Genomic DNA, 26,877 nt, shown 5'->3' with positions numbered 1-26,877 from the left:
TCTCGAGATAACCCTCCCCTTGACATATATATATAATTTCCCGAAAACTAATTTCTTTATAATTTAATATGTTCACGTACTCCTCGAGTACTCTCCGCCTAGGCCGAGCAGTTGACTAACCTGGGAACGTCTAGCGGCGTCTGCAATCATGAATATAATTGGAAACAAAGAAAAACATGTGCATGGAAGAATCACATTCTCTAAAAAAAAAAAAAACAATCTTTATATATCATACATTACAACTTATACCATAACACCTCTATTCTACACACAGACACACACTAAAACCAACAAACAAATGGAGTCCAACAATGGCAGTTGATCCTCCTTCACTCAATTCTATATTTTCCCTACTCCCCCCCATTACCATTTTGGGGGTAAAATTGTAATATGCGGCGAGTTGCCGATGTATAGTTACACTCTTTAAAAAAAACAAAATAATGTTCTGTGCAGGATTTGGCAAGCCAAATATGTTATGAGGGGGATTCGAATACACCCGTATTCGAAACCCGAAAGCCTCCAAAAATGAACAAACAAAAACAATTCAGGTCAACATAACACACACTTATGTTGTTAGATCTACTGGTGGTTTCTAGAATGTACCGGAACATTCTAGAGTTTGGTGCAGATCTTGATCAAACCTTTTGGTGAAAAAATTTCAGGCTGAGATTGACTGCAAATTGTAAAAAAAAAAAACTCTACATGATTTCAAAACTCTGGAAGAAGGGTAGTTTGGGAATTTTGCTTAAAGGCAGTGGAGAAGAGCCCTTTTGCAGTGAGGTTGTGAGGTTTTGATGTCTTGTTTGGGTGGTGTTGATTCCATTCCAAGTGTTTTTAGTAAAAAACTCCTTTCCTGAAAAACATTTACATTATTAAGTCAGCACTTCGTTTATGGTCGGGTTTAGGTATGTGTATAGGGCTGCAAACGAGCCAAACATAGGTTTAAACCGGTAAAAAATCGGTTTTTTTTTTTTTTTGCATAAACTGGTTAAAAACCGACCCTAACCAGTTGGACCGGTTATTGTTTTGAGTAAAAAAAAAACAGTTAGTAACCGAAACCGGTTATAAAAAAATAAAAAAATAAAAAAAAAAACAGTTTTTGATTTTGATGAAAAAAACCGGTTCGGTTAAAAACCGATTTGTACACCTCTAAGTCACACCCCATTCTTTATATAATTTAACTAGAAATCACTACTCTATAAAGCCATCCCACATCCCATTTCTAATCCATAAAGATATAGGATTTACTTTAATTTTCCTTATATATAAGAATTCACGTTAATTTTCCTTAAAAATACAGATAAGGAATGGGATAGAGTGATATTTTTAGATAGTTTTCTTAAATTTTAAGGATGGAATGTGTATAAGGAATGAGATATGAATGCTCTTAGCATCTCTAATTTTACTTGGGTGGCATTTGGTTTGCAGTCAGGAATCACTATTGGTATGGTTTTGACAGCATGAGGAAATGAGAATTTTTGAGACTACATGAACACTGATGTTTGGTTTATAGTCGGGTTTAGGTATGTGTATAGGGCTGCAAACGAACCAAACATTTAGCGAACAGCTCGTGAACTGTTCGGCGGGAAGTTCGTTTGTTTAAAGAAATTGTGTTCCTACACACCTTTACTATCATTTAGTTAAAAGAGTTATCTGCCATTTTCGTCCATGTGGTCTGTCCAACTATATTTCAAATTTGTATCATTTCCATCCCTGACATTCTTGAAACATGTCAGTTCCGTCCAAAAAAACTAACGTCTGTTAAAACTTGTCTGTTGTTTAATGAAGGGTAAAAATAAAAAATGATGTTTTTACCCTTCATTTCAACAGGCGTTAGTTTTTTGGACGGAACTGACATGTTTCAAGACTGTTAGGGACAAAAATGGTACAAATTTGAAATTTGCCTGGACTGACATAATTGGACGTTAACTCTAGTTAAAAATGAACTTACACTTTCTGAAAATTGTGGGCTTGGAATCCCTGCAGCCATTGATCTAAACAACGGCGTTACTTGAAGCGGTGAATTGAACTCTGAAATCGGCAATGGACAAATATCATCAACATCATGGTATTCATCACACGAAACCAAAATATCTGAAGCAAAAAAAAAAGGATTATAAGTTTATGACAAAGTAATTAACACTAAGGTTTCACAAAATACAACATAAATTACCTTGATTAGCTGTTGACTCGGGTATTATAGTAATTTTACCATCAACAACGTTATCTTGAAGCGGTTCCATTTTATCGATCACTTGAGAAAGAACAGTTGACCCGGTACTATACTCCGAGCTGTCCGGTGATCCTTGATATAAATCGGGTTGTCTGTACAAATAAAAATGTTTTTAGAACGTTTAATGGCGGGAAAAATAAGTTACAATGACTAGAGGAGTAGAGGTGGGCAAAAAAACGGTTTATTAACCGATAGAACATTAACCGGTTAGTGGTCAATTTTAACCGCCGGTTAGTAACCAGTTATAGATATTTGGTATAGGATCCGGTTTTTTAACCAGAAGACCAGTTAACCGAAAAAATTCAAAAAAAATAAAAGGCAAAAAACCGGTTAAAGTAAAAAAGTGAAATTAACTGGCATAACCGGTTAACCTAACCAGTTATGGAAATTAACCGGTTTGTGCGCCTCTGACAATGACACGTATAGGTGACAATTTCAACATGTTTAATGATAAATATGTTGAAAAAAAAGGTGACTAGCCCATTTTAAAGATTTAATAATTAAAGCGTTAAAGTATTAACAAGAGAAGTGTTTATGGGCCAACCTGACCAGGGCCAACGGCCCAACATGACCAGCCTATTTCAACTAAGGAAAAAAGATACACGTGTTACAATGCAAACCCGTTTTGACCCGTTATACCACCGGCCCAATGTGCCGCCTTAAAGTGAATTGTCAATTTTGCCCCTTGTCTACTACCTCCAAGACTGTTGGCTGCATTCATCACAACTTCTTATGTCCATATCGGAAACGTTGAATCCAAGCACATCGCATTCTTTCGTTTGCTCTAAGAAATCTTGTACCGCCTGAATATTATTGTACGAGAAAATGTAAGACGAACGTTATATTTGGCTATGTGATAGTATTATTTTTGTGCGTTGTTACATTATGAGTGTATTTGGATCGTATAGCATTATACGGGTCATATAACATTATATGGGGTTTGGGTCGTATAGCATTATACGGGTCATATAACATTCTATACTGGTCGTATAATGCTATACGGCTCGTATAGATGGAGACAAAAAAAAACATTATCTGACATTTTTTTGTGCAGCATTCTCCTATATGACCCCTATAACTCTATACGGGTCGTATAGAAGTAGGGGTGTGAAAAAATGAAGTTCGGGGTATGTGAATAGTGGGAGCCTAAAAATTTCACCTTGCAAGCATTTTCGTAACTCTCGTCAGTTTTCTCTGTATTAACCTTAAGCGCAAGTGAGCTGAGTAGTTCTGCTTGTTGCAACAATGCAATAATCTTTGGATCATCCTTCTTCAGAAATGTTCCTATAATATATTTATTAAGTTCATACCAAAGCTCTATAACTTCAGTTTTTATAATTAAAAATCCTTTTTTATACAATCAGGGGGGGGGGGGGGGGGGGATAGTGCACGGTCCTCCCAACCGCCAGAGTGATCTCACTCCGGGAGCCGCTACCCGACCAAGCTAGCTCCGCGGTGACTTCCCCATGCCGAGTTCTTACCCTGGGCGACATATGCCACTCCCAAGACTCGAACCCAGTACCTCTGGGAAGAGGTGGGTGTCGGTGGCCAACTGGGCTACCCCAGTTGGTTTTTTTTTTTTTTTACAATCAACTAATCAAGTGATCAATCATTTCAAGATTCTAACATCAATAAGGTTTCTTATATAAAAAGTTACCATCTTTTAACGCCTCATCGCGTTTGGCATTGAGTTGAGCGGTAAATGTGTCGAGGTTATGGCAGTTGTGTAAAATGACAGCAAACGGAGGTCGCGGTTGATGATAGTCTTCCGGTGTATCCGGAATATGTTTCCTCCTAAACAAGATTAACGCCATTGATGTTAAAAATACAATCGTTGTTTTTTATACACCGGATTGATAATCTATATAAAAAAAATACCTTATTTTCGAAGGAGGCATGGAAGCTTCTAGACTCGCATCTAATTCGTGTCCGTTGTGAAATCGGGTCCTTTTGTTGTTCGTTGCAATGTTAAGAGCGTTGTTCTCTTTCGCCAATGCTTCGTTCTTCGCTCTCTTCTTACATAAAGTGGAGAATCGGTTCTTAACGGCATTATCCGTCCTTTACAAACACAAGAAATTTCGTAACTTTCTCGAGTTTTAATCGTCTTTTCGAATTACAAAACTGGTAATCAAAATATCAAATAGAACATTGTTTTCAGTTTACCTGCCTGAAACCACTTTCGCTATTTCAGTCCACCGGTTGCCGAAAATCTTCTGAGCCTGCGAATCGTCTTATGGTGTCAATTTACCGTATTACCCATGTTCAACATCGATAGTTTCGTATTTGGAAAAACAACACTTTGGATATCGAAAAAAGATGATATTGTTACGACTATACCTCGCATAGAAGCATGTCTTCCTCTTGTGACCAACCGCCTTTTTTGAAATCGGAATTCAAATAAGTGAACCATCTGCATTATAAACATCAATCAAATCCAAATTTAGTAATACTTTCTTTAAAATTTAAAAAAAAATTAAAAAAAATGGATCTTAATTTCTAAAAAAAGGATCTTTATTACAAGATTTTATTGTTTACCTTCTTCTACATTGCCTTGTAGTTTTATCCTTAAACTTGGATGCAACAATAGCCCAACTGCAGTTATCATCAATCTTATTAATCCAATCATCAACATATTTTCAATAACCTTAAAAAAAAAAAAAAAAGAAATCCTACTTGTCAGTTCCATGGATACCGATTTGCTGCCTCAATATATCATCTTCCTGAAAAAAAAAAAAAAAAAAAATCCCAAATCAATGAAACAAAAACACTTGAAAATTCAATGATGAAAACAAAAACAAAAACAAAAAACAAACCTCTTGAGACCAAGAAACTATATGCCTCTCTTTCTGCTGCTGCTGCTGCTTGTGAGCTTCACCATTATTGTTATTATTACTACTATTACTATTCATATTGGGGATCTTTCTCCTTTAGCATGCTAATGTAAAGAAAGTCTTTTGGGGTGGGTTTATAAGCAGTTAGTTGTATATGAAGGAAGTTATATAAAAGAAAAATACAGGAAAAAGGGAGGCCCAAATTGGGGTCTTTTTAGGGCTGAAAACTTTACAGACTACTACTACTACTACTACTGTTCAATTCAAACGGAACAGATACAGAGACAAACAACCAACCCCATACGCTCAATTTGCCTCGGATTCGAACTTTTTCACTGAATTAGTTAGTATAAGAATAAAATGAAAAATGAAACCTTTTTGCGTCGTATGTTGCGAAAATCGAGAAAGAATAGTCTCCTCCGTAGATGTTGAAAGAGTTTATGATATACGATTGAATAATAATAGAAGTATTGAAATTGAAATAAAAATGAGTGAATGAAATGGGTAGAAAAGGTGAAGGAAGGGGTGGTGGGGCTTAGGAGGAGCGCGGGGGGGGATGAGTATGAGTTTAAAAAATGACGCTGAAACCCACGAAGGAGAGAGAGTAAATCGGCATTGGCGTGGTTATTGTTTTTTACGCTCCGGTGGTGATGGTGGTGATGGTGGTGGGGATACGGCTTTAACGATCATGTGATTTCTGTAAATGTTAATAAAAAGATGATATATTCCCTCTTTTTTGTGTGTATTATTATTCTTTCTTTTTTTTTTTTTTTCAAACTTTACGGTTTGATGCATCATCTATCGAATATTCATTTATTATTTAGCAAAATAGGTCTAAACGTGTTAAACAAGTCACGATTAAGATAGATACTAAACACAAATATGACAGGATTAGCTAATCACCCCCAACTTAACACGTGGTGTGTTCTGTCATCACACTGTTAACTGAGCACTAACTTTTGATCGTGTTACTATACTTTTGAGGGTGTCGTAGGAATCTTAGTAAGGTTTTATGGATCTTAGGACACCCTCAAAAAGTATAGTAACATGATTAAAAGTTAGTGATCAGTTAAAGACATGGTGACAGAACACAGTAAATGTTAAGTTAGGGGTGTCGGACGTCAAATTGATAGTTGGGGGTGGTAGCGGCCAATAGCCAATAGTTAGAGGTGATAAAATCCAATAACACTTAAATTATCGATTTACTAATTCTAACTTTCATTTATTAGTCAGGTTAATTCTAACTGAAGAAATGTTAGAAGACAGATATTTTTGCCACCAATCATATGTTAATATTAACGGAATGTTAATTCAGTTAGTTTTTTGTTGGTGCGATATTCTTATGTGGCTAAAACTTTAGTTTTGATGACGTATGTCACGTCATCAAAAATACTAATCGGGTTAACATTCAGTTAGTATGAATTTGTTTAAACTATGAATTTTTCGTTGGTGGGACATGCTTATGTAACTAAAACTTTGTATCATGTTGTGTCGTGTTCACAGTCCGTGCCATGAATTGTCAACGTTCATCACTGCTCGCAACTTTATTTTTAGTAGTCATATGATAACTTCTCGTAAGGTGCTTATCGTGATACTAGTTTCGTTCGAACACATTTAGTTGTGGATTTCTAATGAGATACTTATGGGTATAACCCTAACACACGACTTTTGGCTTGAGGGATTTCGAAATGTATCAAGGCTAGCATCTAATATTGTTTGGAATGCTATCATACCTAAGAGGGAGAGGGCTTGTAACATTCTAGGCAAGTCATACATCCATTAAGGAACATGAGAGATGACATTTTTTTAAATAGCCTATCAACTATCTAAACACTATTAGCTAGGTTAGCAACATGTGTACAAATCAAAAGATTATCTTATCTTAAAGTAGATGTTACATATGATATGATAGCACCTATGATATTCAAACATGACATTTAAACAGCTAAATTCAAATCTCACCTATTTTATAGAGTAGGTTAGTCAAATGAATAGGACGATTAGAAAATGAGGGTAGGAAAGGGACATGATCACACTATATATCCATGTTAATCATCTTTCTTGACAACAAAAGTCCCGCCGAATAAGTGGAGTTTATGTAGAACATTTTACTCTTTATACATAGCTCACTGTTTCTGATGAAAATAGTTTAATCACATCCTTTATATAGATTTTATTGTGCAAGTATTTATGTGATTATCATAGTTTTTACCTAAAACCGACTTTGTATTAAGATCTTTCTGTTAATTATTACTATAACGTAGAGTTACTTTTTTTTTTTTTTTGACGACTAGATCACCTGGTTAGGCCTTTGGCCTTTGATCACCCAGGTCTCAAGTAGGAATCCTGCAATAGGCATATATATTACTGCCAGGTTGAACCGGTGCCACAGCTCGCCCCCTGTAAGGATTCGACCCTGAGACTTCTTGGGCAGAAACCCCACATAAGTGGGTAAACCTTCCCACCTCCCCCAAAAAAATTGATCTGGAGATCATTGGTTGCGTAACGTAGAGTTACTACTCTTATTGTAATTATACGATTAATCAAGTAAAGGACATTAATACTAATACTATTGTTTTAATTATACGGTTAATCAAGTAGAGAACATTAATACTAGTAATATATTTTTATTGATTATACACATATACGGTCATAATTGTTCTCAATGAATGGGGGCATGCTTTCTCATGAAAATAATATATAAATTGTATTTTATAATATCCTTTGCAGCCTTGTTTTTTCTTCTTTTCTAAAAATAAAGAAAAACATGTCTCCAAGGTTTTCTTTATGTTATGGTCTTTGATCTAGCTAGTTTGGATACTAATGAGGCTGATTTATGAAATAGAAAATATATATTACTTACGGTTTATATAACTAAAAACTAACATATATTATTTAATTTGTTTTTCTAGATATATTTCTTCGTATATATAGTCTGTTAATAATATATAATATCTTACGGAGTTTCAAATACTATCCAGGTAACAATATTATGATTGTTGCATGTTACTATGTTAGATCAATATTTTGAATGTTTTTGTTTGTGATTCTATTTTCATTTATTAATGTATTAGTTGCATAGCTCATATAATAACAAAACGGACTATGATTTTACATAATATAATTATATAAAAACAGTAAAATACAATTAAGTGTGTTTAAGTGACTGTTGTTTTCTTATCAAAAAGGGGAAAGACAAACATGGAACCCAAGGTGAAACCACCTCCACCTTCAATTCTTTTAAAGCTGCTAAAAAACCCTACCCACCTCCAATCAACACTTATACATCTTTCTTTAGAAAATAAAAATAAATAAACGTTTATCCATTTTTGTATGTTTGATCAACTAATTACATGGTTTGAGCTTATTGTGTGATACAATTCATAAACCGAATACAGTAAATGTTTTCTTGTTGTGAAACATCTACAACGATTTTTAAAAGAATAAAGATGATTAACGTAACTCTATAGGTGAATCCGACGTTTGTTACCGACAAAAGAAGTGATGTGCTACATAGAGTAAAAAGCATAGGGGATTCTGTTAGAGTACTACCGGTAGAAAATTATTACAAAGATTGTTAGATAACAGGGAAATTTGGATTATATCATGGTTGTAGCATAAGTGTTACAACATGGTATGAGAGCAATACTTGTGTCTTTTAGCATTGTGATGCAAAATCCATTGATGATTTCTCAAAGTCACATATAGTATTACCATAATATAATATGACATTAGTCATGAGCAATAGATGTACACTAGGTGTTAGGATCGACAACACCCGTTGAACACGAATTGCGGAATACACACGAACAACTGAACACTTGGACCACACTCTCTCACTCACTATCACTTAAGAACACAAGGATTTAACGTGGTTCGGTCTAAACTGACCTACGTCCACAGGTAACTAAGAGTTTATATTTAGCTTGGATGAGGTACAAGTTTTACAATACATATGAATCTCTTATATAGAGATTGAAGAAAGAGAAAGACAAGATCCGTGAATTATGGATCACAGAAAGATTGGATAACCCTGTGGATATCATCCTCTTATCCTGTAATCTGACCTCAACTTGATCAAGTTGTCAAGTTGGTTTCACACTCAATAATGTCAATTTGTCAAGTTGGCTTCATACTCAACAATCTCCCACTTGAATCCATGGGATAATCTTCACCTGTGCTTCAACTGTGTATTTGTATCTCTGTAAAAACTTTAGCTCTTAGCTCCTTCCTAGTTACCCCGGCCTTTTCTTCAATTAACTTGAAGGCCCGTTGAAGCTTCCACTGAGCCTCAACTCATCAGTCATGGCTGAATCTGCCCCTGACTCGTTCTCTGTCTCTACCGGTTCCCACTGACACGAACTGCCGGATTCTGAGAGAACCTGAGAACTAACACTCTCCAAATAAAGCAGATTATCAACTGGAGAGACTTTGACAGCTGGAATACTGGTTCTCTTAACCCACTATCATCTGGTAACTCTGACTGAAGCACGTCCCGTGCTCCCACTGCCACGAATGCCCCTGACTGGTTTTACTGAACCTTTTCCAGCACGTTCATCCTGAATCTGACCTGTGGCTCTGGGTTTGTCTCCTGCAAAACAAACCTTCTTCTGCCCACGAGATTTTGTGAACCGGATCTTGGTCTTCTTCTGAACTGGGACAGTTACTCCCTCAGACGGTAAACTGACCATATACAGCGAACCCCGTTTCTTTCCTCGAGCTACGACTAGATTTCCCTTTAGAACCTTCCACTGCCCGTTCCTGAACTTAACCTCGTGCCCCTATTCATCCAACTGCCCAATAGAAATTAATTGTTCCTTTAAGCTTGGAATCACCCTGACATCCTTCAAAGTCCATGAACCGACTAGAGTCTTCAGATCTAAGTCACCCATGCTCGTCACATCAAGAACCTCATTGTTTGCAAGTCTTACCTTACCAAAATCACCTTCTTTCAGATTTCGCAGTGCTTCACTGCTGTGGGTAGCATGAAATGAAGCACCCGAATCCATAACCCAGGAATCCACACTGCTCTCCACACTACAGATCAAACCATCATCATCTGAGTGGGCTACTGCAGCATTAACTTCTTTATTCTCATTTGGACATTGATTCCTAAAATGTCCCATTCTTTACAGTTCCAACAGGTTACATCACCTCGAGCCCTAGACTGACTCCTATTTTTGTTCCTGCTCCGACTATCTCTGTTATTCTTCCTTCCTCTACCAACATTCAGTTATTCACTCGACGATCCACTCGAACTTCTTCTTCTGACGTCCTCGCTCAGAATAAGATCACGAATCCCTTCAAAAGTAAATCCGCTGGTACCTGATGAACTGGAAATCGCTGTAACAGTTCCGGACCAACTGTCTGGCAAAGAAGATAACAGTAGCAAAGCTTGAACTTCATCTTCGAATTTGATGCCCACTGACGCAAGTCTGGCCAAAATCGAATTCAATTTGTTGATGTGCTCTGTGACTGAACTGCCTTCCCTCATCCTAGTATTCACCAGCTCTCGAATCAGAAAGATCTTATTAGCTGCCGAAGGCTTCTCGTACATGTTAGATAGGGCTAACATCATACCACTTGTTGTGGTTTCCTTCATGATGTTGAATGCCACAGTCTTTGATAACGCCAATGTAACAACTGCCGTGGCTTTCCTGTCTTTTGATTCCCAATCTGCTGGTTCCACCCTTTCTGGTCTAACTCATGTTAACACAATATCAAGATCTTTTTGAACCAATAGTGCCTCAATCTGCATCTTCCACCAGCTAAAATCTGTACCGTTAAACTTATCGATTTGAACTTTCCCGTCTTCTGCCATGTTAACAAACACAACTAACCGAAATTTAAATCGAAATATAAACCGAAAATCCAACTGAAACAACCGAAACAAGCACTGGTCTACTGTGACAACTCGAGTTTCCGAGATTCCACTTTCGCATTTATTGCACGTTCATTGTTTGATTAGTTGTTTATTTGCACAATTGGTTGCTTTGTAATTGTATACGTTTTGATACAATAAAGTGTATTGTGATTGTGCATGGTTATGTGTTAAGTGTTGTCAAATGTATGAACTTGGTGGTGAAACTGTGAAACTGTTTTGAGATGGTGTACTTATGTAAAATATGATACTTAGGGATGTATAGAGTAATTAGTGAAACTCTAATCATTCTTAACCCTAATCCCTTTCACTAATCATCACCAAAGAAACAAAGCACGTACTTTCATATTCTCTGATTCTCTCTGGCAATCATCATCTTCATCATCGGCACAAGTTCTTCATCACTCTTGATTTCCTCACTTTATCTAGAATCAATTCAAGGTAATTGTTTAATCATTGTTTGATGTTAATCGTTGATTGATTGATTCATGTTAAAACCCTAGTTCTTCATATGATATTCTGTGATTATTGATTAGATTCTGATTATTGTGATAATGATGTTGATTAGTCGTATAATCGATTGCCTGATGATTAAGATACATGATATGTAGAATGATTGATTTGATAATTGGATTACTGCATTACAGGGACAATGAAATTAGGGTTTCTTAAACGTGAAAACGTAACTGTTACAATTACACTGAACTTGATTATTCGTAGGTATGACTGATTGGTAGTCTGAGTTTTGTGAATGATACAAGTCCGAATTTTAAATGTGATGTAAAGTCCGAGCTTTATGTCCGAGTTTTGATTACCTATACCTTGTCCGAACTTTAAATGGTATAATGGTTGTCCGAATTTTTTTGTATGATTATAAAGGAGGTCCGACTTTTAGCATGGTGATAAGGTCCGACCTTTAAACTCAAAACATAGTCCGAGTTTCTGCCTTGTAACTTAGTCCGACTTTTGCTAAGGACTAATGGTTATCCGAGCTTTGTACAACATTATGGGTCCGAGTTTTAGTAGGCAAGGGAAGGGGTCCGAGTTTTGTGGGGTAGCCACCCCTTGCCCGAGTTTTTTAACCAGGGAAGCCCCCCCCCCCTCTTGTCCGACTTTTATATATATGTAAACATGTCCGACCTTTTGTAACAAGACCCTTTGGTCCGAGTTTTAGGCCTTAAAAGCCTTGTCCGAGTTTTGTTAATGTATCAAGGGGTCCGAACTTATGAAGCCCATGATGTCCGAGTTTTAGTGAAGCCCATGATGTCCGAGGTTTTGAATTGAATGATATATATATATATATGATGATGTCCGACTTTTTAATGTGAAGCATGTTGTCCAACTTCTATGAGTGTTATACTTGTCCGACTTAATATGTTAACCCTAAGGGTTGTTAACTTCTGTTAGTTTACATGGTTCTGTCAAGCGTGCTAAGGAATAACAATGTTACAGCAACATGTGAAAGACACGTGTGTGAAGCATGAATGTTATGAATGTGACAACCTGTTTATGTGTTGCATGATGTGATATAGACTTGCATGCGAACCTTTATGATTTTGAACTGATTGTGAATACATGCACACTATAGGACTTGACTGATTACTGTGAGCGTGCGTATTCTTTAGCATACCGAGCAAACCAAGGTGAGTTCACACAGCCAAGGCATGGGGTTCCCAGGGTGGGAATGGGTTTGGATTATTTACTTGTACTTACCTAGCTTATGGAACTTAGTTATATGGTCCTCGGGTGAGGATGGGTTATTGATAAGATACGACTAGACTAGTGATACTTATAGAACTGATCTTCGCATACACGCCGGGGTTGGCTGTGATAATATGACTAATCTTCGCACACATGCCTAGGAAGGCTACGAACTATACACCAAACTTCGCACAGGTGCCGGGTGGCCGCGATACAAATATACCTAGTCTAGAATACTTGGAAACATTCCCTAATCTTCGCATACATGCCTGGAGGGCCGCGATACGAACTAAATACGATACATGACTTAATGAACGAACACAAGGCTTACTATACTATTACGATTACTGAACTATTAACTGTGAACTCGCTCAACTAGTTGTTGACTCTCTGCTGCATGCCTTGCAGGACCTTAGGTACATATGGAGCTTGCACAGGGAGGAGCAGGTCGTTGTGGAGCATGGATTGGATGTTTTGTTACACTTTATAACACTTGAACTTATTACATACATTGGGTTTTCATATTATGCTTCCGCTACTTAAACTATGTTTGGTTTGAACATCAATTGTATTGAATTGGGTTTTTACGAACTACTTCGATTATTATATACTATGTTCAATATGATTGATGGCTTGATCCTGGTCAGTCACGCTCCCAAGCGGTGATACTCCGCGTGTGGATTTTGGGGGTGTGACAGATTGGTATCAGAGCCATTGGTTATAGAGAACTTGGTTTTAATATGGGAAAACGTTTTTATTAAAACCAGACTATAACCAGAACAGTGCTCTCAATGATCCACAACGACGCTTCGCTCCACGTGCAAGACTCAACATCCTAGGTAATAAGGTTTATGTTTATTACCTGCTTGTTAGAACTACATAGAACTTTGCTCGCAGTATGCTTAGATTACATTGCCTACTATACGTCATTACATGAGAACACCTATGTGCTTACACTCTTCTGTCATCGCACTACTCGCGAACCATTCTCACTTACACTACTTTTACTATGAAGAACAATGGCTGGACGCATTAACATGACACAAGCCCAGTTGACGGCTCTCATTGCTGAACAAGTAGCTGCGGCACTTGCAGCTGCACCAGCAGGTCAACACGCTCAGCAGCCCGTCTGCACTTTCAAGAACTTCATGGACTGTCGTCCAAGTACATTCAGTGGCACCGAGGGGGCAGTGGGACTCCTCCATTGGTTTGAGAAGCTAGAGTCAGTATTTGAAATGTGTGAATGCCCTGAGGCTCGCAGGGTGAAGTACGCCACTGGCACTCTCGAAGGAATAGCGCTAACTTGGTGGAACGCGCAAGTACAGATCCTAGGGTTGGCAGCTGCTAACGCCACCCCTTGGAATGATTTCAAGGAACTGATCAAAAGGGAATACTGCACACAGGAAGACATCCACAAGTTGGAAGATGAGTTTTACCATCTGAAAATGACAGGGTCGGAAATTGAAGCTTATACCAAAAGGTCAACCGAGTTGGCCGTGCTGTGTCCAATTATGGTGGACCCTCCAATTAAGCGCATTGAGTTGTATCTCAAGGGGTTAGCGCTAGAAATTCAGAGCCATGTGACATCGGCTAATCTTGACAATATCCAGGCTATTCAACGCCTTGCTCATCGTCTCACGGATCAGGCAGTGGAACAGAACAAGCTGCCAAAACGCATCAGCGCTACCACTACTACTGTTACTACTTCTGCTACTCTTAGTGACAACAAAAGAAAGTGGGATGGGGATTCCAGTAAAGGTTCAGTCTCAGTTCACTCTCAAGCACAGCAGCGCAAGATAAATGACTACCAGAGTCTGGGTCAGCAATCTTCTGGTGGTCAGGGGCAGGGTGGATATCGGGGAATTCACCCATTGTGTAATAGGTGCACCAGACACCACAGTGGACGGTGTCGGAAGGAGCGTTGTCAGAGATGTCTCAAGATAGGGCATGAAGCTAAAGACTGCAGGAGTTCGCGCCCTGCAAATCAGAATCAGCAACTCCCACCACCAGCCCCACAAAAACCGCAGCAGCAGCAACAGCGGGGCAACAAGGGATGTTTTCAGTGTGGGGCTGAAGGTCATTTCAGGCGTGATTGCCCCCAGATAAACCAGAACCAGAATCGCAACAACAACAACAACCAAGGCAATGGTAATAACAACGGTGGGAACAATAACGGTAATGAAGCTAGGGGTCGTGCTTTTGTGCTGGGTCGAGGTGACGCAAGGAACGATCCTAACGTGGTCATGGGTAAGTTTCTTCTCGACAACATTTACGTTACTGTTTTGTTTGATTCGGGTGCGGATACAAGTTATGTGTCTCTTAAGGTTAGTCAAATGTTAAAACGTGCACCATTCCCCTAAATACCAAACATGTCGTAGAGTTAGCTAATGGTAAAAGTCTAGAGGCCACACATATAGTTCAGGGTTGTAATCTTATCCTCGCCGGTCAGAATTTCTCCATCGACCTTATCCCTATAGTTCTGGGTAGTTTCGACATCGTCGTTGGTATGGATTGGTTATCCAAGCAGCAAGCGGAGATCCTATGTAAAGAAAAGGTCATTCGTATTCCCCGTTCTGGTCAAGAACCTCTCGAAGTTCAAGGCGACAAGAGTGGTGCTGTGGTTGGCATCATCTCCTTCCTGAAGGCCCAAAAGTGTTTACGAAAGGGGCACACTGCCATTTTGGCACTAGTTACTGATGCATCAGCAAAAGAGAAAAGAATAAAGGATATTCCTGTGGTACGCGAATTTCCTCAAGTGTTTCCAGAAGATTTACCTGGTCTACCGCCTCATCGTCAGGTCGATTTTCAAGTCGAACTAGCTCCAGGAGCAGCACCTATAGCTCGCGCACCGTATCGTTTAGCTCCAACTGAACTGGAAGAACTGTCAAAGCAGCTACAAGAGCTCTTGGAAAAGGGCTTTATACGTCCAAGCTCTTCGCCTTGGGGAGCTCCAGTGTTATTCGTGAAAAAGAAGGACGGTACCTTCAGGATGTGCATAGATTACCGCGAACTAAACAAGGTGACAGTGAAGAACCGCTATCCTCTACCACGTATTGACGACTTATTCGACCAGTTGCAAGGGTCGAGTTACTACTCCAAGATAGACTTGAGGTCAGGGTATCATCAGCTGAGAGTCCGGGATGAGGACGTCTCCAAAACAGCTTTCAGAACTCGCTACGGTCACTACGAGTTTCTTGTCATGCCATTCGGGCTTACGAACGCGCCTGCAGTTTTCATGGATCTTATGAATAGGGTGTGTAAACCCTATCTAGACAAGTTCGTCATTGTTTTCATCGGCGACATCCTGATCTACTCCAAGAGTCATGAGGAACACGAGCAGCACTTACGACTTATCTTGGAACTTCTTCGAAAGGAGCAACTGTACGCAAAGTTTTCAAAATGCGACTTCTGGCTTCGAGAAGTCCACTTTCTAGGCCATGTGGTGAACCGGGATGGGATTCATGTAGATCCATCCAAGGTAGATTCGATACGGAACTGGCCTGCACCGCGTACACCAACGGAAATACGCCAATTCTTGGGTTTGGCGGGGTATTACAGACGATTTATTAAAGACTTCTCCAAGATCGCACAACCGCTTACAATGCTGACACAGAAAGGTGTTACCTATCGTTGGAGTAATACACAAGAAACGGCTTTTCAGTACCTGAAGGATAGACTATGCAGCGCACCTATTCTCTCATTGCCAGAGGGCACGGATGATTTTGTGGTCTATTGTGACGCATTGATACAGGGGCTTGGTTGTGTATTGATGCAGCGTGATAAAATTATTGCCTACGCTTCACGACAACTCAAAGTTCATGAACGGAATTACACGACGCACGATTTAGAGCTGGGAGCTGTTGTTTTGCGCTTAAGATATGGCGACACTACTTGTACGGTACCAAGTGCACTATTTACACCGATCACAGGAGTCTCGAGCATATTTTCAAGCAGAAGGAATTGAACATGCGTCAACGACGATGGGTCGAGTTACTTAATGATTACGAATGCGCCATCAAGTACCATCCAGGCAAAGCCAATGTTGTGGCTGACGCTCTCAGTCGAAAAGACACCCTACCTAGGCGCGTACGAGCCTTACAGCTCACGATTCAGTCTGATCTTCCTGCACAGATACGAGATGCTCAGGTGGAAGCATTGAAACCAGAAAACGTCAAGGCTGAAGCCTTACGCGGATCAAGGCAACGATTAGAACAGAAGGAAGACGGCGCCTACTATGTAACAGGACGTGTTTGGGTCCCACTTTATGGCGGTTTACGAGAACTTGTGATGGATGAAGCTCATAAGTCTCGCTATTCGGTACATCCAGGTTCGGATAAAATGTACCATGACATCAGAACTACTTATTGGTGGCCTAGCATGAAGGCCCACATCGCTACCTATGTCAGCAAGTGCTTGACTTGTGCAAGAGTCAAGGCAGAGTATCAAACCAGCATGCTTACTTCAGCAACCAAAGATACCACAGTGGAAATGGGAGGAAATTTCCATGGATTTCGTTACAAGCCTACCTAGATCCCAGCGTGGGAACGATACTATTTGGGTGATCGTGGATCGACTCACCAAGTCTGCTCATTTCCTGGCAATCAAAGAAACAGACAAGTTTTCCACACTAGCAGACATATACTTGAAAGAAGTAGTCTCAAGGCACGGGGTGCCCACCTCTATCATTTCGGATCGGGACACACGATTCACTTCAGAACTATGGCAAGCAATGCACAAAGCTTTTGGCTCTCGATTAGACATGAGCACAGCCTACCACCCTCAGACGGATGGGCAGTCTGAGCGCACTATCCAAACCCTAGAAGACATGCTTCGGGCATGTGTTATCGATTTCGGCAACAGCTGGGAAAAGCATCTCCCTTTAGTGGAGTTTTCATACAACAACAGTTACCACACCAGCATACAAGCCGCTCCATTCGAGGCATTGTACGGACGTAAATGCCGGTCACCTCTCTGTTGGGCAGAGGTGGGGGATAGTCAGATTACAGGTCCAGAAATGGTAGTTGACGCTACCGAACGAATTGCACAGATACGACAACGCATGGCGGCAGCTCGTGATCGCCAGAAAAGCTACGCTGATAAACGCAGAAAACCGCTCGAGTTCCAAGTTGGGGATCGAGTGCTACTCAAAGTCTCACCCTGGAAGGGTGTGGTTCGTTTTGGTAAACGGGGCAAACTAAATCCACGGTACGTTGGACCGTTCGAAATCACTGAAAGAATAGGCAAAGTGGCCTACAGACTAAACCTACAAGCTGAACTCGGTGCAATTCACAACGTATTCCACGTGTCGAATCTGAAGAAGTGTCTGTCAGATGAGACCCTCATAGTTCCTTTTAAGGAACTCACTATCGACGAGCGGTTGCAGTTCGTCGAGGAACCAGTTGAAATCACGGACCGGGATGTCAAGGTCCTCAAGAACACTAGAATACCTCTTGTACGAGTTCGTTGGAACTCCCGTCATGGCCCAGAGTATACCTGGGAACAAGAAGATCAAATGGAACTCAAGTATCCCCAGTTATTCGAAAACCGTGCAACCACTACTGAGGCTGAAGCTACTACTGCAGAATTTCGGGACGAAATTCCAAATCAACGAGGGGATGATGTGACACCCCAGGGAAACCAGTAAACGACACAACCTACCTAGCTTCCTCAGTAATCGCATGCTAAACTGATCTTGGTCTTCTTCTGAACTGGGACAATTACTCCCTCAGACGGTAAACTGACCATATACAGCGAACCCCGTTTCTTTCCTCGAGCTACGACTAGATTTCCCTTTAGAACCTTCCACTGCTCGTTCCTGAACTTAACCTCGTGCCCCTGTTCATCCAACTGCCCAACAGAAATTAATTGTTTCTTTAAGCTTGGAATCACCCTGACATCCTTCAAAGTCCATGAACCGACTAGCGTCTTCAGATCTAAGTCACCCATGCTCGTCACATCAAGAACCTCATTGTTTGCAAGTCTTACCTTACCAAAATCACCTTCTTTCAGATTTCGCAGTGCTTCACTGCTGTGGGTAGCATGAAATGAAGCACCCGAATCCATAACCCAGGAATCCACACTGCTCTCCACACTACAGATCAAACCATCATCATCTGAGTGGGCTACTGCAGCATTAACTTCTATATTCTCATTTGGACATTGATTCCTAAAATGTCCCACTCTTTACAGTTCCAACAGGTTACATCACCTCGAGCCCTAGACTGACTCCTATTTTTGTTCCTGCTCCGACTATCTCTGTTATTCTTCCTCCCTCTACCAACATTCAGTAATTCACTCGACGATCCACTCGAACTTCTTCTTCTGACGTCCTCGCTCAGAATAAGATCACGAATCCCTTTAAAAGTAAATCCGCTGGTACCTGATGAACTGGAAATCGCAGTAACAGTTCCGGACCAACTGTCTGGCAAAGAAGATAACAGTAGCAAAGCTTGAACTTCATCTTCGAATTTGATGCCCACTGACGCAAGTCTGGCCAAAATCGAATTCAATTTGTTGATGTGCTCTGTGACTGAACTGCCTTCCCTCATCCTAGTATTCACCAGCTCTCGAATCAGAAAGATCTTATTAGCTGCCGAAGGCTTCTCGTACATGTTAGATAGGGCTAACATCATACCACTTGTTGTGGTTTCCTTCATGATGTTGAATGCCACAGTCTTTGATAACGCCAATGTAACAACTGCCGTGGCTTTCCTGTCTTTTGATTCCCAATCTGCTGGTTCCACCCTTTCTGGTCTAACTCCTGTTAACACAATATCAAGATCTTTTTGAACCAATAGTGCCTCAATCTGCATCTTCCACCAGCTAAAATCTATACCGTTAAACTTATCGATTTGAACTTTCCCGTCTTCTGCCATGTTAACAAACACAACTAACCGAAATTTAAATCGAAATATAAACCGAAAATCCAACTGAAACAACCGAAACAAGCACCGGTCTACTGTGACAACTCGAGTTTCCGAGATTCCACTTTCGCATTTATTGCACGTTCATTGTTTGATTAGTTGTTTATTTGCACAATTGGTTGCTTTGTAATTGTATACGTTTTGATACAATAAAGTGTATTGTGCTTGTGCATGGTTATGTGTTAAGTGTTGTTAAATGTATGAACTTGGTGGTGAAACTGTTTTGAGATGGTGTACTTATGTAAAATATGATACTTAGGGATGTATAGAGTAATTAGTGAAACTCTAATCATTCTTAACCCTAATCCCTTTCACTAATCATCACCAAAGAAACAAAGCACGTACTTTCATATTCTCTGATTCTCTCTGGCAATCATCATCTTCATCATTGGCACAAGTTCTTCATCACTCTTGATTTCCTCACTTTATCTAGAATCAATTCAAGGTAATTGTTTAATCATTGTTTGATGTTAATCATTGATTGATTGATTCATGTTAAAACCCTAGTTCTTCATATGATATTCTGTGATTATTGATTGGATTCTGATTATTGTGATAATGATGTTGATTAGTCGTATAATCGATTGCCTGATGATTAAGATACATGATATGTAGAATGATTGATTTGATAATTGGATTACTGCATTACAGGGACAATGAAATTAGGGTTTCTTAAACGTGAAAACGTAACTGTTACAATTACACTGAACTTGATTATTCGTAGGTATGACTGATTGGTAGTCTGAGTTTTGTGAATCATACAAGTCCGAATTTTAAATGTGATGTAAAGTCCGAGCTTTATGTCCGAGTTTTGATTACCTATACCTTGTCCGAACTTTAAATGGTATAATGGTTGTCCGAATTTTTTTGTATGATTATAAAGGAGGTCCGACTTTTAGCATGGTGATAAGGTCCGACCTTTAAACTCAAAACATAGTCCGAGTTTCTGCCTTGTAACTTAGTCCGACTTTTGCCAAGGACTAATTGTTGTCCGAGCTTTGTACAACATTATGGGTCCGAGTTTTAGTAGGCAAGGGAAGGGGTCCGAGTTTTGTCGGGTAGCCACCCCTTGCCCGAGTTTTTTAACCAGGGAAGCCCCCCCCTCTTGTCCGACTTTTATATATATGTAAACATGTCCGACCTTTTGTAACAAGACCCTTTGGTCCGAGTTTTAGGCCTTAAAAGCCTTGTCCGAGTTTTGTTAATGTATCAAGGGGTCCGAACTTATGAAGCCCATGATGTCCGAGTTTTAGTGAAGCCCATGATGTCCGAGGTTTTGAATTGAATGATATATATATATATGATGATGTCCGACTTTTTAATGTGAAGCATGTTGTCCAACTTCTATGAGTGTTATACTTGTCCGACTTAATATGTTAACCCTAAGGGTTGTTAACTTCTGTTAGTTTACATGGTTCTGTCAAGCGTGCTAAGGAATAACAATGTTACAGCAACATGTGAAAGACACGTGTGTGAAGCATGAATGTTATGAATGTGACAACCTGTTTATGTGTTGCATGATGTGATATAGACTTGCATGCGAACCTTTATGATTTTGAACTGATTGTGAATACATGCACACTATAGGACTTGACTGATTACTGTGAGCGTGCGTATTCTTTAGCATACCGAGCAAACCAAGGTGAGTTCACACAGCCAAGGCATGGGGTTCCCAGGGTGGGAATGGGTTTGGATTATTTACTTGTACTTACCTAGCTTATGGAACTTAGTTATATGGTCCTCGGGTGAGGATGGGTTATTGATAAGATACGACTAGACTAGTGATACTTATAGAACTGATCTTCGTATACACGCCGGGGTTGGCTGCGATAATATGACTAATCTTCGCACACATGCCTAGGAAGGCTACGAACTATACACAAAACTTCGCACAGGTGCCGGGTGGCCGCGATACAAATATACCTAGTCTAGAATACTTGGAAACATTCCCTAATCTTCGCATACATGCCTGGAGGGCCGCGATACGAACTAAATACGATACATGACTTAATGAACGAACACAAGGCTTACTATACTATTACGATTACTGAACTATTAACTGTGAACTCGCTCAACTAGTTGTTGACTCCCTACTGCATGCCTTGCAGGACCTTAGGTACATATGGAGCTTGCACAGGTTGGAGCAGGTCGTTGTGGAGCATGGATTGGATGTTTTGTTACACTTTATAACACTTGAACTTATTACATACATTGGGTTTTCATATTATGCTTCCGCTACTTAAACTATGTTTGGTTTGAACATCAATTGTATTGAATTGGGATTTACGAACTACTTCGATTATTATATACTATGTTCAATATGATTGATGGCTTGATCCTGGTCAGTCACGCTCCCAAGCGGTGATACTCCGCGTGTGGATTTTGGGGGTGTGACATCTACGGTTCTGTTTCTTCGATCTTCAACGAAACGATACTCTGAAAATTTGCTGGTTTAACCGAAAAAAAAACTGATCTTGAAAATTTTAAACCTTCTGCCTAATGCCCCCAAAAAAAAAAACTTTAGTTCTTTGAAAAAATAAAAGTTTGGCTAGTACTGCCAAAGGATTAAATAAAAAAGAACTAAACCCAATTTTCTTTTAAAGTTGAGGGGCCTTCTGGTCAAATTGAAAACCTTTACTTCTCCACCAAAATAAAACACGCCTGTCTTTCTTCTTCTTCCTACGCACAGAACAAAGAAAAAAACTTCTTTCCTTCTGAAATCCAGCGAACCCCAAGCAAAATCGAAACCTTAAACCTTCGATTTTGAAACCCTAGATGCGATATTTGGCAACAATGGTTTCTAATTCGAAACCCTAGGCGGCGGCTGGCGGCGGGAAGATGACCGGCGGTTCTGCCGGCGGTTCTGACGGCTGTGGAGACGATTCTGATGATGTTGGAGGCGGTTCTGATGGCGGTGGAGGCGAAACTGATGGCTTCTGATCGGAACTGATGGTTTCTGATGGTTTCTGATCGCCTTCTGATCGGAACCCTAGTTCCGGTTTCACAGGTCAGTATCTTCTCCTTCTACACCTTCGTTTCTGTTCGGTTTCTGTTCGGTTCAACAACAAGAGCCTGAGCTCTGATACCAGTTGTTAGGATCGACAACACCCGTTGAACACGAATTGCGGAATACACACGAACAACTGAACACTTGGACCACACTCTCTCACTCACTATCACTTAAGAACACAAGGATTTAACGTGGTTCGGTCTAAACTGACCTACGTCCACGGGTAACTAAGAGTTTATATTTAGCTTGGATGAGGTACAAGTTTTACAATACATATGAATCTCTTATATAGAGATTGAAGAAAGAGAAAGACAAGATCCGTGAATTATGGATCACAGGAAGATTGGATAACCCTGTGGATATAATCCTCTTATCCTGTAATCTGACCTCAACTTGATCAAGTTGTCAAGTTGGTTTCACACTCAATAATGTCAATTTGTCAAGTTGGCTTCATACTCAACACTAGGTTGGATAGACTCCATTGTTTTACTAGTCTTGACATGAAGCACAAACATAGTGTATATCACCATAACTCTACAATTAAGCATTTACCAATATGAACTTTTCAAGAAGTTATTATGTGATTGTTAAAAACAAAACCTTAATATAGTGAATAAAACATACAATTTTATAACTATGATCATGGTCTTACCCTTAAACCAAGTTCTCTTTGAGACTCTTCTGAGGCTGTTTGTTTCAGCTCTTAATGGTTCAGACTAGCTCTTACTGATTAGAACTGTTTGTTTCGCGAGCAGATGTCTGAATGGTATTAAGTCTGAATGGTTAATAATTTAATATCTTTTATCTGAATTGGTCAGACATTTGTCTCTGAATGGTTAAGTATTATACTGACTCTTAACAGTTCAAACCTCTTACTGGTTAATCAATTTATGATTCAGACATCTTAATAATTCAACACATAGTCATTCAGAAGTTATCAAATAGCCCATTTTACTGTAACGAATATATCCACGTTGTTTTATCTATTTCATCGCCCATCAAGAATATTCATGATATATCATTTAACTCGGTATATGACAATCTTTCAAATTGTATGATGGCGATACATATCAAATCAAACGAGTAGACTAGAGAAAGAAAGAGTGGGAGAGATGTATCTTCCTTTAAATTAAAAAATACATATAATAAAAAATATATAATTTTTTTTTATTTTTTTGTACTTGATTGTAAAATTTTATAATCCCGATGTACTTATATTTTATTTCTTAAGTTCTGAAAAGAGAAACCAAGGAGCGTTTAGTTATAAAGTGGAGCTTCTATTGGTTTCTTGGCCATGGCTCTCATGCCATTTCCCCACTTCAAAAGTGTTCTTCTTTTCTTTTGTTTTAAACATCAAAACCATAAATGAAGATGAGATATATAATCAATTTTATATAGACACGCGAGAACAATATAAATACTTGTACATGGTGTGGCTATATTTAATGGAATATAACAAAAGATACGCTTATACGATTAGATTTTTTTTTTTTTGAAAAAGGCGGTGTATTAAAAAAACCTTAAGCAAGATGCTTATACGATTAGATAACTAAATTATATAATTTTTTTTATAATGTGATGTTACAAACTTACAATGCATTTATGTAAGAGCTCTATAATGTAGAGTTAATGGTATGATTGTTTTTCTAAATGGTATTAAAAGCTAGCTTTTATTTATATAGTATATAATTAATGGTATGATTAGGTTTCTTAAAAAAATTATCAAATTGCTAATGGATATTGTAAGAAGAGGAATGATGCTAGTGGAGCTTGTTATGGGGTCCAAGTTCCGAAAGAGATTGATGACCATCGGTCTAAGTCATGCATTTTTTTATTATTATTATTAACAGTATTTCTAAATATAAAGTTGTATACTTCTTAGTTATCTTATAATATGGCAGGATAACCATCTAAATTAATTGTAATTTTATTATATTATATTATATTATATTGTTTATTGCTGTAACAACAAACTAATATATTTATAAATACTCATACATCTGCAACTTACAGGAATTGAATATCCCATCTATTTATTATATTACTTGTATGTATTATTGTTTGTTTATCTATCCATCTATTTATTTGTTGAAGAATAATACATTTGTTGTTATATTGAATTTCATGATCCTACATAGTCAAGTCCACTTAAACAATGTAGTTGTTGTGTAAATGTGTTTCTTCCCAAGGAATCGAATAAAACATGCTAATATCTTTTATTCTCATTAGTTTTGTTGCTTTAAGACCATTATTCACGATTATCTTAATTTGTTGGTATATGTAACAATCACAAATATCGACCGAAACTAATGAGATTGATTGTATGCAAATATGTTATCGTTTGACCATTAACAAGCAATGAGCAATATTCAAGACATTACTAATTGTCAATTCACAAGCATCAAACAAGGTTTATCGGATTAACTAAGATTTACCTAGATTATTATTAGGTAATGATTAATTGTATGTTAACATGTTGACATGTTGACAATCACATGCAAAATGTTAATGATTTTAGAATCGAACATTATTTTCACTAACATGATATTATTTGTTATATAACTAATTACCTTTTGTGAAAAAACAAGTCACTTAAAAAACACCAACCACATAAATATTATTTGAGAATTGAAATGAAATTCATTTTCTATAAAAAATGATTTAAGGCTATCGTTTTTCTCAATAAACAATGAACAATCTCCACAAAGTGACAACAAATTGATGGGTCAACCAAACAAAAAACTACACATTTTGATCCCTCTTAAAGTTGACGAGTCACATGTCAAATGATTTTCTTTACTATGCATAAAAGTAACGCCTTAAATGTAAAGTTAACATTTAAGTTACAATGATCTTAAGTGAATGCGGTTAAAAAATAAGAAAAATAACGCCTTAAATATAAAGTTAATATTTAAGTTACAATGATCGTAAGTGAATGCGGTTAAAAATAAGAGTTAACATATGATACGTAGTGCTTTAAGTATAATGAATGAGACGGTTCTATAAACGTAAACTCTACATCCTTACTAGCTATCGTTATATAAGTCAAACACTACCTATAAGTGCACTATACAACTCTTGTTAATCTATGCACCTATAATCACTTAAAAAACAAAAAAATAGTTATATGAACCGACCATAATCATGTTTAGTGAGACTTTTAATTTTATTTATACTCAAATTCTTTTGTTTCAAATGGGAAATATTTTTTGTGCACAACGTATGAAAAGCAAGAGGGGGTGTTGGTGTAGTTTTTCCAATTTTTTGTCTAAAAGTTACAAAAAGTAAACTATGTGGGGCAACTTTACAATTTGGCAAATTTGCCTTTTTCAAATACTCCAAAAATCGTTGCTTAATTGTCCCTTGATAAGTACATAATTAGATTTATTGTTTTGACATGTGTGTCCTTGTTTACATAACATAATTAGTTTTGAGAAAAATATTAATAACTTTATACCAAAAGATTATATATTTTTATAGTTGTTTTCAAATGAAGGGCCGAAAGTGAGTCTAGAGTAAACGCTCCTTGAGGCCCCCTAATATCTTTTTCTCTTTTACTAAATTTAAGTTGGACATGAAGAATGCTAGAGATAATCATCAAAAGAGGGATAAAAAGAAGTGCATCCCCCCTCTAATTTAATCTTTAACCAATATACAAATCCATTTCATACTAGTAGATTTGGACTATTATGGAATATTAATATTTTTAAAGTTCTTAAGTAAACATAAGTAAAGTGTGTTAAGTTGTCGTTTATCACTACTGAGCGGAGACTATTGCAATCAATTGTAAAACATGTGTTGATTTCATATTGTTGCATGTTGATGTAGTCATATTCATATAGTTTATGAAACAATAAAACAAACAATGGTTAGTTATTAGAACACACTAGATAATATATGCGTCTCAAGCTCAATCACGTGTTATTCTATAAGTAACGTAGTTACACATTTAGCAAGTTATGTTTTAAATAAGAGTAAATTGCCATTTTAGTCTCTGAGGTTTGGTCCAAATTGTCATTTTAGTCCAACTAGTTTTTTTTTCTCCTCTGGGTCCCTGACTTTTCCATTTTCTTGCTATTTTGATCATATTGTCTAACTCAGTCTAAAAATCTGGTTATAACCAGTGGTATTTTTGGCATAGCTGTTGTGTAGTGATAATCAGGGGTAGTTTACAACATAATTTATAAACCTCATAATAATTTAGTGCCAAAAATACCCATGATTATTACCTGGTTTTTATACTAAATTAGGCAATGTGATCAAAATGACAAGAAAAAGGAAAAGTCAGGGACCTAGAG

The 26,877-nt window shown here is 38.2% G+C and overlaps 1 protein-coding gene across 1 annotated transcript; it reads right to left on the bottom strand.

Annotated features, from left to right (window-relative positions):
- Positions 1-201: 201 nt before the first annotated feature.
- LOC110908096 (transcription factor MYB124) lies at positions 202-5,729 on the bottom strand. Its single transcript, XM_022153002.2, has 12 exons — positions 5,047-5,729; positions 4,907-4,953; positions 4,769-4,825; positions 4,571-4,643; positions 4,397-4,452; positions 4,112-4,291; positions 3,891-4,027; positions 3,393-3,517; positions 2,930-3,036; positions 2,174-2,325; positions 1,952-2,094; positions 202-853 (listed from the first exon to the last, which is right to left on the bottom strand). The coding sequence occupies exons 1-12, from the start codon at positions 5,140-5,142 to the stop codon at positions 746-748; spliced, it is 1,281 nt and encodes a 426-aa protein (XP_022008694.1). The 5' UTR covers positions 5,143-5,729; the 3' UTR covers positions 202-745.
- Between the last annotated feature and the right edge of the window lie 21,148 nt (positions 5,730-26,877).

Source organism: Helianthus annuus, chromosome 12, assembly GCF_002127325.2.
Source record: "Helianthus annuus cultivar XRQ/B chromosome 12, HanXRQr2.0-SUNRISE, whole genome shotgun sequence".
Classification (NCBI taxonomy): domain Eukaryota; kingdom Viridiplantae; phylum Streptophyta; class Magnoliopsida; order Asterales; family Asteraceae; genus Helianthus; species Helianthus annuus.
The sequence above is the reverse complement of the archived record's forward strand: the minus strand, read 5'-3'. Positions and strand labels throughout refer to the sequence as shown.

Excerpts from the sequence above, each read along its gene's own strand:
- LOC110908096 (XM_022153002.2), bottom strand. The coding sequence starts at position 5,142 with ATGAATAGTAATAGTAGTAATAATAACAATAATGGTGAAGCTCACAAG. Across the intron at positions 4,453-4,570 it reads AAGACATGCTTCTATGCGAG|GCTCAGAAGATTTTCGGCAA; the intron begins GTATAGTCGTAA and ends GACGATTCGCAG. Across the intron at positions 2,095-2,173 it reads CGAGTCAACAGCTAATCAAG|ATATTTTGGTTTCGTGTGAT; the intron begins GTAATTTATGTT and ends TTTTTGCTTCAG.